The sequence below is a fragment of the Haliotis rufescens genome, unplaced genomic scaffold (assembly GCF_023055435.1).
Source record: "Haliotis rufescens isolate VD_foot unplaced genomic scaffold, xgHalRufe1.0.p SCAF_47, whole genome shotgun sequence".
Lineage (NCBI taxonomy): Eukaryota > Metazoa > Mollusca > Gastropoda > Lepetellida > Haliotidae > Haliotis > Haliotis rufescens.
The window spans coordinates 3,284,350-3,300,709 of record NW_025964190.1 but is presented as its reverse complement, the minus strand read 5'-3'; the positions used below and the strand labels follow the sequence as shown (position 1 = coordinate 3,300,709).

The 16,360-nt window shown below is 41.6% G+C and overlaps 2 protein-coding genes across 2 annotated transcripts in view; one reads left to right on the top strand and one right to left on the bottom strand.

Moving 5' to 3' along the window:
- LOC124117421 (nucleoside diphosphate kinase 7-like) overlaps window positions 1–16,360 on the top strand; it is a 74,998-nt gene that overhangs the window by 16,904 nt on the left and 41,734 nt on the right. The window lies entirely within an intron of this gene.
- Window positions 636–10,917, bottom strand: LOC124117420. The gene is made up of 8 exons (XM_048383338.1): window positions 10,711–10,917; window positions 5,664–6,760; window positions 5,221–5,303; window positions 4,937–4,985; window positions 4,381–4,415; window positions 4,027–4,105; window positions 3,523–3,594; window positions 636–2,025 (listed from the first exon to the last, which is right to left on the bottom strand). Exons 2-8 carry the CDS (start codon window positions 6,742–6,744, stop codon window positions 1,331–1,333), a joined length of 2,094 nt encoding a protein of 697 aa, XP_048239295.1. The 5' UTR covers window positions 6,745–6,760; window positions 10,711–10,917; the 3' UTR covers window positions 636–1,330.

Genomic DNA, 16,360 nt, shown 5'->3' with positions numbered 1-16,360 from the left:
ACCTGGGGCGGTCGGGTGGCCTAGTGGTTTAAGCGTTCGCTCGTCACGCCGAAGACCCGGGTTCGATTCCCGACATGAGTACAATGTGTGAAGCCCATTTCTGGTGTCCCCTGTCGTGATATTGCTGGAATATTGCTAAAAGCGGCGTAAAAACCAAGAAAGACATTGCAGTGGAATTTGACGGAATAACTTAAAATAAACTTAAGTTGCTTGTAATTGGAAAATCTCCGAAACCTCGGTGTTCTAAGAATGTGAGAAGCATGACTACCGTACCAACACAAACGCTTAGATGACAGGTGAAATATCCACTGATTGGATTCGTGATGGCGGACGTTTCCGAGCCAAAACGTATATAATGAACACCGGATATAACGAACTGATTTCTCTGATCCCTTGTAGTTCGCTATATCCATGTTCTACTGTATTGGTAATTCCAATTAATCCGGGAATAATTATACCTACCAGTTTGTGAAGGACGCATCTCGATCATGTCAATCAATAAGAACATAGAAACACGTGTCATAGAACTAGAGTGTGACATGAAGACTTCAAGGTCAAGGACAGCCATCTGGTGTGAGGAACACAATGGTTTTGACGAAAATCCTTAGTCAACAATCAAATTGTCACAGATTCCATTGGATACAGATATTCTTTATTTTCTCCGGTTTATACAGAGTACATGTTATACAATGGTAAGACAACCTTTATGGCATAAATACATTGCTAAAGGTGTAAATAGAAGGACAATTAGCTTCTTTTTTATTTACAGGTGTAAGCTTGCTGACTTGCTAATGTATTGTAGGCATCTTCCTATCTCGTAATAGATGGAAACCTCAGGGTTTTTTTGCTTTTTCCTAGTAAGACCTTGTATGAGGGTTTACCTTTAGAAGTAAGACCTTATGAGCTGAGTAGCAGATGAAATTTGGACTTTCAATGTTCTAAAATTGAAGACAAGAAATGAAACCCTTTCATTATGGATGACAGAATCGGACCTGCAACTTCACATATTGTGTTAAGTTTTGTATCTCACTGTTTTCCCGCCAAGGCAGGTGATGAAATGTTCAATTTTACTTGTCATGACTTAGTTGTGTCCATGCTGCATGTGGTTTTTGCTCCTGCTCTCTTTGATCGAAATTATACCGGACACATGTCATATTTATCATGCTTTCTGTCCATGGATTCACAAAAGTGGTAAACGTCTAAGACCTGCATCACTTGGGTCTTTCCTCCCACACCAGGCCGACAGGTCGTAATATAACTAAAATACTGTTCGGATACTCGGATTGGTCAGTCGATGTGTTTTCAAAGGAAGGTTAGGTTCCTTGTCTGTTCATTTGAGAGCTCGTTGAATGACACCACGTAACCTTGCATTGATGTCCTTATCCTTCACCTCCATCAAGGTCATCTCAACTGTAAATTCCTCACTCTGCTTGACGCCAAATATTGGGAGATGTTGGGCATAGTAGAGGGACTGTGATCTTAGTATCTTCTCCTTGTTGACATCAATGAATGCCACTTTTCCCATCACTGCATCATACACGACCCCATACGTCAGCATCGACATTCCTGGCTTGTTGGCAAATGGCTGATCCAAACATTTATAGTTACCATCTTGTGTGCATATTGTTTTGTGAGTGTTACAGTAGATGACTTGTACTCCACAACCAGAATAATCACATAAACGTTCTCCTCTGTCAGCGTTAGATGGCTCAGAAAATCCAATTTCAAATATACGTGTTCGTATATTTGCTGCCGTTTGTGTTATCTTAGCATGAGTCTGAAAGTAGTACGGATCTGTGGGGTCAGAAGACACGTGGGGATATGAGGGAACCTTGACCTTGGAAGTAGTGACAGGTGCAGAGGTCAGCGTGTAAGGAAGGGTCATTGAGCCGCAAGTTCCGCTGTACTTGTTAAACTTCCTCGTGGTGGATGGCGGGTTGCGAGCAGGGTGGTTGACCATGTGTCTCTCAGTGACTTCAACCAGATCGAAGTTTGCCCGCCCGACATCAAACTTGAGTGGTGGACCTATTAAAAGACAAATTTACTTAACTGCAAATAGCTGTGATTGCTACTGTGGCGTTTGAGATATAAAACTTTCGTTGTGACATGTGCAATACATACAAAAGACGGATTCGTAGGCAATAGCACAACAGTTGAGAACGAAATGAAATATATAATAATTTTAGGAAAAAAGTACTTTGGAATCAGCCATAAAAATATTCATGAGTAAACAGATTCGCCTAAGAGTAATGGTTATAATTGTGTTGAAACAAATACATGTTTATATTCCTAAATCTTTGGCAATAGTCAGGATTACAAGATATACAACACTTCTGGCTCCTATATTATCGCTTTTCGTCAAAGGACAAACATGTAACTACTTTTAATGTCTTTTATGTCAAAACATGTTGGCTACAGATAAGAGATTTGAATTAATTCTTTATTAAGTATATATTAATTAAAATTATGATTGAAACTGACAGGTTGCAATAATCATTTGCCCGACTGACACTCATTGTCTCGCCAAAATGAATTTGAAATATTACAATAGTGGTTTGTTTATGCACGAGCTGACAGAGAGAAAACAGGGTTGGAATAAACCTATTTTGTTCCAGCCAAATGACATCCAATGAATTGCAGCCCTTCGAGAAAAGTTTGTCACTGTTCCCCCTGACATGGCATCAAATAACATAGCCGATATATATCAGCATCTCAACATTATTTCTTTTATTTCTGCCATATAGAAGGCCAGTGTTTATTGACGTAAAAATATACCAAAACCACGCATCAGTACTTCCAAGTTTCGACATTACTCTGAAACCTGAAGACATGTCCATTTCTCTTTTGTCTGGGATTTCACCCCCCCCCCCCCCACACACACACACGCGTACCCGGGTCCTACTCAGTATCCACCCGCCAACCCGGGTACCCACAGGGCTACCCACGCCCGTGGTTAGTCACGTGATAAATTGTTTAATGACAAAAGCTCACTATAGCTCAGTGGTTACACTACAAGTCGCTAATGTTCGCAATTCTTTCTGACGATGCACACATTCCTTTTAACTTGTATATGTTTGAGTAAAGATAAAGCTTCAGTAAACTTCAGTGAATGCATGATCTGATTGTTAGATACATGTATCTAAATACTTTCATCCAGGCCTGCCGTAAAACAATTACCAATCAGACATTTTGTTCCTCTTGAGACTTGCAGTGGGTACCCGGGTAGGGTCGGGTACCCGGGTAGTAAATTTGCACTCGTCCCAGCCCTAGAGCGTCAGACATCAAACAAATATCGATTTTCATTTTGCCAAATGTATGAGTGGCGTTCGCGGGTGTTCGGGTCATGCTTACCCTTTTTGCGAACACCTGGTGTTTTCATTGATTGTCAGTAAACCATTCATATAATTATCATTGCTATTTTGCCTTTCAGCCCAAATGGAATCTGTTTTGGCAGAAAATCGAGACTGGTTATTATCTGGCATTGACGTCTTATGTACGCTGTGATGGTCGTTGTATACTTACAGTTGAGTTTGACAGGCACGCCGGTTCTATACTGACTACTAACTAAGGTCAAGTCACTGGTCAGTCTCACACCTGTAACATATTATCTACTGTTAAATGACAAACATAAGTGATATATCGTTCGTCATTTAATCCATATTGATTGAAACCATAACTATACAATTCGTACTATAATATATTCCATTATTATTAATTAGAAATATATTTTACACACATAAACGGGGCGGTGGGGTAGCCTAGTGGAAGACCCGGGTCCGATTCCATATATGGGTACAATGAGTGAAGCCCATTTCTGCACACACACACACCCACACCCACCCACGTACTGACTATACACATAAACACATGGACACATTCTATTGTAATGATTACTATAGTTTAACAGTCGTTAGGAACAGATCTAGACAATACACTGTTTACACAACAACCTGCTCTTTTCGTCCAAACCAAGACGATAACAAACATTTCTCTTTAAGAATAGTGACTTTAACAAACTATACCAACCTATTTTCTCTGCCAGCTCCTTAAATGTGTCAATTGTTATTTGTTGTGTTTTCCCTTCCTTCTCCAGAGATGTTATCGTCTAAACACACAACAACAATTAGAATGTGATGATGGAAATAACAACTGTAAAATGTCCATGTACGAATTGAGGTTTTTAAAAGTTTAGAATTGGGCGTGTTTTGTGTTCGTTTGTTCGTTCGTTTGCTCGCTCGCTCGTTCGTTCCTTCATTCGTCTTAAAGTGTAAATTAACAGTGACATGTAGGATTGTATCTGACGCTGTTACTGTTATCGTATACTGGTTATTGCTGAGGCGTCAACACGCCTATCCAAGGACCAGTGTTACAGATACTTACATCACTTCTCGCCTGAAGCTGTTTCTTTGCTAGGTCTGAAATATAACCAAAGTACGTCCCAGACAATCGCAAACTCTGTATATATTATTTCTCTTTCATGCCCTATCTAAAATAAAATAATGATAACATGTGTCCTCACAAAATGACAAAATTTGTGAAATATCGAAAGTTTCTCAACTCATGTATTTTGCAGGTATATATTTCAACAATGTCTAAGACAATTCATGATTTGTTGATATTTCAAAACGTCCTTGACATTTCATACTCTGACAACAAAGGTCAGACATATAGCTGATCACGTGCCTCCGATAATTACTCCCTGTTATTGTCCCTGAATGTTCGTAACACTTTCAAAGCATGACTTCCCTCCCGCTATTCTCGATCTTGGGGACTAAATTCAAACACGTAGAGACAGGGTTTTATATTACCTTGTTGTCAGGGGGTGAACACAGGGGAGCAGGCATCTCAACTGATGTTAATTATTTGAAGGCGATATGTGAGAGGTGTTTGTGAAACTAACAACCTGGAATAGGTATATTGCATTTGTTATCCTTACCTTTCTCTTTCACCTCAATCGTTAGCTTTTCTTTCAACACTTTCTCAGTCTGTGAAAATGTAAAATAAATTAAATACTTCAGTAGCCAAGATATAGTACCTCATCATCTAAGAACGCAGATGGATCCGTGACATTCTTAATTTTTATAGGAGAAACTGCTTACAACAACAAACAATATAAATCTTAATTTCTTCTACCTTCCAACAATGACAATTATTAACTGCTAAAAGTGGCTAATGATTTCTTTTTAACCACGAAAAGTATTTTATAACTCCTACACTCACCATCAGTGATCTCTTCTCAAGCTCATGGTACCTTCTCTGCAGATCCCCAATCTCGTTCTGGAGGAAAGCGTACTTTGATGTACCTAAATACAAAACACATGCACATACAATAACAAGGCTCTAAGACAGCTTGCACAGTTTGATTGGACAGACTATAGCCTTTAGTTTTCGTAAGATGCTTCCAGAAACCATCATATACTGTAAACTAGTTCAGCATTCCAGCTTTGTAGTGAACACATATTTGCAGCTGATCGTAGAGATAGTAACACATCAGCAACAAACAACTACTTGTTAATGCAAATTGTATGATTGGTTGTTTTACGACGCACTCAGCAATATTCCAGCTCTATGACGCAGGTCTGTAAATAATCGAGTCTAGACCAAACAATCAAGTGATTGACGTCATTAGCATCGATCCATATGATAACAAGACAAAGACTTACCTTGGTTATCCTGTTGCTGATGGGCCTGAGATTCCTGGTCCAGTGATGTAAGGAAGCAGCCAAAGGAGGCAATGTCAGTCTTGAGACTCTGGAGACCCTCTCTGGAGAACGCAACACCTGCTGCTGCTTCCTGCTGCTTCATGGCAGACACGTGCTCGGAGAGACAGGAGTCCACGCTCTGCATCATGGTGTCCTGGAGCTCCAGGTACTCTAGTGGTGTCAAGGTCAAGGCCTTCTCTATGTAGGCCAGGGAGGTGTTCAGGGACATCTGGGACGTCTCCAGTTCCTGCTGCTTCTCCCTGGTTCCATCTCTGATGTGCTCAAAGCAGGTGCTCAGGTCAAGGTCAAGTTCCTTCTCCCTCTGTTCGACAAGAGACTTCAGTTCAGACATTGTGTGAACCTTTAAAGTTTGCAGGGAACGGCATTTCTCATCAACCTTTTCTTCAATGCTGTTCATCTGTAGAATCGATTCATTTAAGGATTCTTGATGGATCAATAGTTGATTGTGTTTCGTTTTCATTTCAAGTTGCTTGGATTGAAATGCTTCGTCGACTTCTTGAACATCATGACCAGCATGATCGTCACGTGTACACCTTAAACATATCAGAACTCCACATGTCGCATCATAGACGTCAACAGGCCTTTGGTGTGTGGAGCAAACAGCATCCTTGGCTTCTATGGAGACTCCATCTTGTGCCAGTTGGTCGATTGTCTGAACTTTGTGACATTTTGTCATTTTGATATCACTGTGAGCCACTTGACAATTTTCACAAAACAGAGCCTCACACTGTTTACACCACACGACAGCCTGTCCGCCATCTTGTTTGTTAGTGCATTGCAACTCGGATGGACGATGAAGGACAGTTAGATTGAAGATCTCTCTTGCCCTGACTTTGTCCACTGGGAACTTGTGTTCTTCTTTATCAAATTCTTTGTGACAAGACGAGCATTTCAACGTCCCTGTCTCAGCAGCAGAAAGACAGACCTTGCATACAGCATGTAGACATGGCAGCAACCAGGGAGGAGGTCCTTGGTAGCAAAACTGTTGCTTGCAAATGCTGCACTTAGGAAAATGGTCCATATCTTCAACTGTAACTCTAGAAGGTGAAACCCATAACATCGTAACTGTGAGAAGTTGGTGAGTAAATAGTGAGTATGACATGCTTGTGTGGAATGGGAAAAAATCTTTTTTTTGTTTTTTTTACCAACAAGAAATCGAAGACGTTTCAGTTTTTGCACTTGTTGTATACACTTATTGATAATATGTTTTCAGATACTGATAAAAAACCCAGATATTTTGTTTTTAATTTGTGGTTTTCTTTGCAGGCTATTTCTTGCTTTATTTTTTCAACAGTCTAATTATTTTCTTTGTTTACAACATATGGCATGGGTGATTATATAGATATGTCGACAATACGACATCTGTATGACGGCATCATGTTACCCAGTGTGGAGAGTCCCACCAGGGAGACAATCCTGGGACGTTGGAAAATAACTCTGCCTCAGAATCACAACAGGGAGACGATCATGGGGCGTTGGGGAATAACTCTGCCACAGAATCACAACATGGAGACGATCATGGGGCGTTGGGGAATAACTCTGCCACAGAATCACAACATGGAGACAATCATGGGGCGTTGGGGAATAACTTTGCCACAGAATAACAAAAGGGAGACAATCATGGGGCGTTGGTAAATAACTCTGCCACAGAATCAAAACATGGAGACAATCATGGGGCGTTGGGAAAAACTCTGCCACAGAATCACAACACAGGGAGACAATCATGGGTCGTTGAGGAATAACTCTGCCACAGAATCACAACAGGGAGACAATCATGGGGCGTTGGGGAATAACTCTGCCACAGAATCACAAAAGGGAGACAATCATGGGGCGTTGGGCGAAAACTCTGCCACAGTATCACAACATGGAGACAATCATGGGGCTTTTTGGAATAACTCTGCCACATAATCACAAAAGGGAGACAATCATTGGGCGTTGGGGAATAACTCAGCCACAGTATCACAACAGGGAGACAATCATAGGGCGTTGGGAATAACTCTGCCACAGAATCACAAAAGGGAGACAATCATGGGTCGTTGAGGAATAACTCAGCCACAGAATCACAAAATGGAGACAATCTTGGGTCGTTGAGGAATAACTCTGCCACAGAATCACAACATGGAGACAATCATGGGTCGCTGAGGAATAACTCTGCCACAGAATCACAACATGGAGACAATCATGGGTCGTTGAGGAATAACTCTGCCACAGAATCACAACATGGAGACAATCATGGGTCGTTGAGGAATAACTCTTCCTCAGAATCAAAACAGGGAAAAAATCATGGGGCGTTGGGGAATAACTCTGCCACAGAATCACAACATGGAGACAATCAAGGGTCGTTGAGGAATAAATCTGCCACAGAATCACAACAGGGAGACAATCATGGGGCGTTGAGGAATAACTCTGCCACACAATCACAACATGGAGACAATCATGGGTCGTTGAGGAATAAATCTGCCACAGAATCACAAAATGGAGACAATCATGGGTCGTTGAGGAATAACTCTTCCACTGAATCACAACATAGAGACAATCATGGGGCGTTGGGGAATAACTCTGCCACAGAATCACAACATGGAGACAATCATGGGGCGTAGGGGAATAAGTCTTCCACAGAATTACAACATGGAGACAATCATGGGGCGTTGGGGAATAACTCTGCCACAGAATCACAACAGGGAGACAATCATGGGTCGTTGAGGAATAACTCAGGCACAGAATCACAACAGGGAGACAATCATGGGGCGTTGGGAAATAACTCTGCCACAGAATCACAACATGGAGACAATCATGGGGCGTAGGGGAATAAGTCTTCCACAGAATTACAACATGGAGACAATTATGGGGCGTTGGGGAATAACTCTGCCACAGAATCAGAACAGGGAGACAATCATGGGTCGTTGAGGAATAACTCAGGCACAGAATCACAACAGGGAGACAATCATGGGGAGTTGGGGAATAACTCTGCCTCAGAATCACAACATGGAGACAATCATGGGTCGTTGGGGAATAACTCTGCCACAGAATCACAACACGGAGACAATCATGGGTCGTTGAGGAATAACTCAGGCACAGAATCACGACATGGAGACAATCATGGGGCGTTGGGGAATAACTCTGCCTCAGAATCACAACAGGGAGACAATCATGGGGCTTTGGGGAATAACTCTGCCACAGAATCACAACAGGGAGACACTCATGGGTCGTTGAGGAATAACTCTGCCACAGAATCACAAAAGGGAGACAATCATTGGTCGTTGGGGAATAACTCTGCCACAGAATCACAAAAGGGATACAATCATGTGGCGTTGGGAAATAACTCTGCCACAGAATCACAACATGGAGACAATCATGGGGCGTTGAGGAATAACTCTGCCACAGAATCACAACATGGAGACAATCATGGGTCGTTGAGGAATAACTCTGCCACAGAATCACAAAATGGAGACAATCATGGGTCGTTGAGGAATACCTCTGCCACAGAATCACAACATGGAGACAATCATGGGGCGTTGGGAAATAACTCAGCCACAGAATCACAACAGGGAGACAATCATGATGCGTTGGGGAATAATTCTGCCACAGAATCACAAAAGGGAGACAATCATTGGTCGTTGGGGAATAACTCTGCCACAGAATCACAAAAGGGAGACAATCATGGGGCGTTGATAAATAACTCTGCCACAGAATCACAACAGGGAGACAATCATGGGGCGTTGAGGAATAACTCTGCCACAGAATCACAACAGGGAGACAATCATGGGGCGTTGGGGAATAACTCTGCCACAGAATCACATCATGGAGACAATCATGAGGCGTTGGGGAATAACTCTGCCACAGAATCACAACATGGAGACAATCATGGGGCGTTGAGGAATAACTCTGCCACAGAATCACAACATGGAGACAATCATGGGGCGTTGAGGAATAACTCTTCCACAGAATCACAACATGGAGACAATCATGGGGCGTTGGGGAATAACTCTTCCACAGAATCACAACATGGAGACAATCATGGGGCGTTGGGGAATAACTCTTCCTCAGAATCACAACATGGAGACAATCATTGGTCGTTGAGGAATAACTCTTTCTCAGAATCACAACATGGAGACAATCATGGGGCGTTGGGGAATAACTCTTCCACAGAATCACAACATGGAGACAATCATGGGGCGTTTGGAAATAACTCAGCCACAGAATCAGAAAAGGGAGACAATCATGGAGCGTTAGGGAATAACTCTGCCACAGAATCACAAAAGGGAGACAAGCATCTGTCGTTGGGAAATAACTCTGCCACAGAATCACAAAAGGGAGACAATCATGGGGCGTTGGGAAATAACTCTGCCTCAGAATCACAACGTGGAGACAATCATGGGTCGTTGAGGAATAACTCTACCGCAGAATCACAAAAGGGAGACAATCATGGGGCGTTGAGGAATAACTCTGCCACAAAATCACAACATGGAGAAAATCAGGGGGCGTTGGGGAATAACTCTGCCACAGAATCACAACATGGAGACAATCACGGGGCGTTGAGGAATAAATCTGCCACAGAATCACAAAAGGGAGACAGTCTTGGGGCGTTGGGGAATAACTCTGCCACAGAATCAAAACATGGAGACAATCATGGGACGTTGGGGAATAACTCTGCCACAGAATCACAAAAGGGAGACAATCATGGGGCATTGGGGAATAATTCTTCCACAGAGTCACAACAGGGAGACAATCATGGGACGTTGGGGAATAACTCTGCCACAGAATCACAACATGGAGACAATCATGGGGCGTTGGGGAATAACTCTGCCACAGAATCTCTAATGGAGGCTATCTTTCGGAGATGCATGAATTATGAATCACTGCAAAGTTCCTACATATATATACACTGGAATGCGGGCGAGCACGTCCTGCAATGCGGTCACATGACTTCAACACCGACATTTCCGTTACGCTCTGTTAAAGCCTGATTAAGATAGACTTTACCTACCTTTCCTTGTAATTGTACAAAGTTGATGTTTTTGGTTGATAACTGTGGTTAGATTATGTCAGCACTAAAAAGACGGCACTATGTCCTCTTGTTGTAGATGCACGTTGATCGACACAGCGACATGCTGCTTGACGCAGTGCATCTGACAACAGCGTATGTCGTGGTGGCTCAAGGGCCATGCTGATGTCAGTGTGACCTACAGTTGTAAACCGGTTCTCCTGGTGGTACGCGCCTAGTGTTTAGTCAGGGATTGATTATTGACTGTGAATGTGTTCTGTGATGTATGTTGTTGCTATGAGCGTCGGGGTCAGTGTTCATGTATACATTTAATCCTCTAGTGTGCGAGGTGATTGTATCAAATGATCATATAGTTTGACAACTGCTTGAGCGAAAACTCACACGACTCTTACATCGAGACACAACTAACAACAATAGTTGTATCATTGTGTCAAATACTAAAATGTTGTCAGGGTGAATATACTAATAAGGCAGCGACCCTCGAACCACTTGTGTAGCCTGTGGGTTTTTTTATAAAAAGACACTGAATGTGTGTGTGTGTGTGTGTGTGTGTGTGTGTGTGTGTGTGTGTGTGTGTGTGTGTGTGTGTGTGTGTGTGTGTGTGTGTGTGTGTTACCATAACTACTTTTTCTCTCCTACTGAAGCTGATTAGCGATACATTTACCCTCACGACACTTCCTAAGACTGTTTACAAACTGAAACTGTTTGATAGAATGATAAACAGAATCTCTCCATTGTGATTGATATCAAGTATATCAACACGCAACTGTTATCGACCCGTGTTGATATATTTGATATCAAAAGGCACTCGGGTGAGATTCTGTGTGTCATTTATATCCAGTTTCTTTCGAATGTGGTAATATTTGCAAGTAATGCTTCTGATAATACATCCTATTTGATCCCTTTGTTCAAAAATGATTAAAAGCATCGGTCCTTCGGCGATTACTTTGGCGAAAGACACGATTAAACGAACTTGGAGACATAATGAGGAATATAACTCTCCCCCTGACACCAAGCCATAAGGGTCTGGGGACTCTCTTTGTCACAGAATCCCTACTAGCTACATGGGACCTACGTCATTGAATCAATGAATTCAACGAATCGTAAATGACGAATCAACAAGACGCGACACAGGCGAACATGCCCTGCTAGACTAACATCTAGTCTCTGAAATGAACATATCGTACAGAAAAAACAGTTGTTCAGTTATCTTTATAAAAATATAATAAAAGGGAGCTCAGTTACTCTCTTCATTTTCAGATACTGCAGTAATCTGGACTTGCCAAACATTATAGACTTGCATGGGCTGTATTTGATATATATTTGTATCAGGGTCTGTAAGACAGACTAATGTCCTGCATGAAGATAAGATAAACTGAACACCGACATTTCCGTTACGCTGATGATCCTGATGTTATCAGACACCTGCCTTCCACGCTCATGTACACTATCAGTGTGTCTGGTTGTTAGATAGCCCAAGAGTGCTACGGTCAGTGTAACCTTACAGTAGTTATACAATGTCTCCCCTGTTACACACAGCTGAGTGGCCCATTCAGCAGCTATCGGAGAGACAGCTGGAGATGTCAAAGAGCGAAATACTGATCTTGCTCAAAAGCTTTTCAAGCGTTATGCAATTCCCCTATATCTTCCCGTATTTATTCTGGTGAACCCTTACCTTGCCTTTGCATGTGTTTGTGACGGGTGACATCGATAGGACAGGTATAATCACTATTTGATATTGATTCACAAGCACATGCTTATGATATTGCTGGACTCTGTTTTATGCAGATTATTCTATTGAATATGGAAAGGGTTTTGTCGCTTTATTTGATTAGATTAATTATATTGTAAACCTAAAACTGGGTGTTTCAATATATTTTGTGAACTGTTCATTGATCTTGTGTGGTCATTTATTGATTTTAGCTTTAGTTTTGTATGTACCGATTTCTCGGTTATCCTTTTGGTTTCATGTTAGAAAGCACCTCGTAACATTACACAGTTTAATACTTTCTTACACTTACAACTGCTTCAGTAGTCTAGTGGTAGAGCGTCCGCCCGGAGAGCGGAAGGTCCGGGGTTCGATCCCCGGCCGCGTCATACCAAAAGACGATAAAAGATGGTACTTGTTGTTTCCCTGTCTGGCGCTCGGCATTAAGGGGCTAAAACAAGGACTGGTCGGCTCGGAGTCAGTATACTGTGTCTGAATGAGGTATTCATGTTAAACTGCGGCATGGTATCTCAGTGTGCTAGCACTATAAATCGGCATCAGTCCGGACTAGTACAAGCACACACACACACACGCACAAACACACACACACACACACACACACACACACACATACGTGCATGCACGTCGCTATAAGTGCAATAATCTTGGACGCGACGTTAAACCTAATTTCACCTCACCTAGAATAGGTTCTCGGCAACCTATACTTGTAGTACAAGATGGCTGAGTTGACGGTGGTCAGAGTTGACGGTGGTCAGAGGTGTTAGTGTGTTCCGATAGGGTGGGTCGTTGCTCATAATATAGACTTGATTGTCTAGTCCAGACTTGATTATTTACAGGCTGTCGTCATATACCTGGAATATTTTGCTGTGGCATTAAACAAATGTGACATCATAAAAAGTGATTGTTGTTGCCTACCAGTTGATTGGTTGATAATATTCATCATCAAAGACTGGCTTCCAGGCAATATCGCTTTGCTGAGATCAAGTGAGATATCACTGCCATGTAATTCCATTATGATGCTTTGCAGACCAGTTACCATGATATCACAATCTCATGATATCACTAGTCTTGGTCACTGAAACTGGTTGGCTGTAATTTTTGAACTTAAGACATGACGTATAACTGTTATGAACTGAAAAAGTTGTAAGAATGGTTTTGGATTATAAATCAAATCCTACCCTTGTTTCTTTTGATATCAAATTTATCAACACCAGTCAATAAAAGGTTGAAACTTTTATCAACTACTTGTTATATATTTGATATCCAAAGACCCTCGGGTGAGATTCCCAAGACTGGTGTGTACAGTGAAACCCTTTTAGTCAGGACACCCAACTTTCTGGACAAGTCTGTCAGGAATTTCACTATATAATATAGACAGAACTCTGAGATGAGGAATCTTTAATCCAGACAATTTCCTTGGGAACAGTACTGTCCGTAGTAGGAAGGTGTCACTTTAAAGATATTTTCTTGTGAATACCACGTTTCTCTCTGCCAATTCATGTATATTAATGCTGTGTAAAAAGTCAATGTTATGGACTTAAAATGCAGCAAATATTTTACAAAGTATTACAAACGTAACATTGTATTTCATCTGAAGTAGGTTATTTTTATCTTTCTGACGCTTGTTCGTTTCAGGTGGAATATTTCTTTAAGATCCTGGGCCGTTAATCATCCCATACGATGCCAAAATTCATCCTGAAGTGTATTGTACATAGACCCTGTGATATATGTTTACTGTATAATCTCAATGTGTAAATTCATAAATTATTTATATTATTTAGAAACTTGAAATACAAAACATTCATTTCAAGCAGTAGCCTCTTCATCGTTTTAATGTCAGCGTTTTGGAAGTGAATATACCTGAAGGTATTTGACATGTTGGAAACTATATGATGGACAAGGTAAACCTGGTATATTCCTCCTGATTGAGACGCTTACCTCTTTCATACATAGGCTTAGTCATCACATGAACATACTGCTTTTATTTATTGTATATGTATCTGCAGATGTTTTACAATTCCAGGTGTTTTTGAATTAATTTCACCATGAAGTACCTGTACATTTGTAATGAAGACAATACAGACTTTATAGAAAATGTGTGTTTGGTTCTGATTTTGTGCAGTTGAAGTACCTTGACCTGTTGAGAGTGTCTCTGTCATTAAACATACTTGTCTTTAGTGCATCCCTATCCCTCGACCTGCTTGATTCAAGGTCATCCCTTTCCCTAGACATGCTTGATTCAAGGTCATCCCTTTCCATGGACCTGCTTGACTCAAGGTCATCCCCTAACAAGGACCTGCTTGACTCAAGGTCAACCCTTTCCCTAGACCTGCTTGATTCAATGTCAACCCTTTCCCTAGACCTGCTTGATTCAAGGTCAACCCTTTCCATGGACCTGCTTGACTCAATGCCAACCCTTTCCCTAGACCTGCTTGATTCAAGGTCAACCCTTTCCATGGACCTGCTTGATTCAAGGTCAACCCTTTCCATGGACCTGCTTGACTCAATGTCAACCCTTTCCCTAGACCTGCTTGATTCAAGGTCAACCCTTTCCCTAGACCTGCTTGACTCAATATCAACCCTTTCCCTAGACGTGCTTGATTCAAGGTCAACCCTTTCCATGGACCTGCTTGACTCACTGTCAACCCTTTCCCTAGACCTGCTTGATTCAAGGTCAACCCTTTCCATGGACCTGCGGTTGGGTGGCCTAGTGGTTAAGGCATTAGCTCGTCACACTGAAGACCCGGGTTCGATTCCCGACATGGGTACAATGTGTGAAGCCCATTTCTGGTGTCCCCCGCCGTGATATTGTTGGAATATTGCGTAAGATCACAATGAGTGAGTGATTATGGTTCTACGCCGCTTTTAGCTATCCATGTGATTTTGTATATTTCCATCTTGCAGATGTTATATTGTGCAACGCCGTGATATAACTGGAATAATGTTAAAAGCGGCATTTAACCCAACTCACTAACTGTATTGTGCAAGCAATGCTTCTCTGTGCAGTAATTATGCATTCTGTTGATAAATTATGTTTACCATACTCTAATGATGGCACTTGTCTTCACAATCCTGTTTGGTAACAACTTGAGGAAAATCACAAGGTCCAGAAGTCATGAAATATGCTGATGAAATCATGTCATTACAGGTGTTTTAGCAACTTGACAAATGCAGGTTCATCAACACGTATCTGGGGGTGTTCAGCTCATATATAATGTAATTATCGACGGCAGTTTTAACTTCGCTGTGACGACACTTTAAGAAGTAATGCGATACTATTACAACACAGGTACCACTAGGTCTGACATATACTTTGGTTGGTTGGCTTGTTGTTTAATGCCACACTAAGCAATATTCCAGCGGTCTGTAAATTTATCGAGTCTGGACCAGACAATCCAGTGATTGACATCATGAGCATCGATCCCCGCAATTGGGATCGATGAAATGTATCAACCAAGTCAGCAAGCCTGACCACCCGATCCCGTAAGTCGCCTTTTACGACAAGCATAGTCGCCTTTTACAGCAAGTATGGGTTGCTGAAGACCTATTCTACTCCGGAATCTTCACGGGTCCTGACATATAGGACAATGTTTATTGAGATCATTGTTTCAAATTGTTCGAATGTATTATAAATGCACAATAACCAAACTCCCAACAACTTGAATTTTCGGTGCCTTACAAACTCCATGTAAATCAGTCCCCTTGATGCTTTGTCTCATATTGCATACTGTCATATTTACAGTAGTTTACTTATTAAGTAATGTATTGTGTTCAATTCCAGATAATATTCATAATATCCTATAATAATATGGTAACTTCTTTAAGTATGATCCTTGTGTTGTCATTATGAAGACACCGTTTGGAATAGGTCTCCAGCAACCCATGCTTATCGTAAGAGGCAAC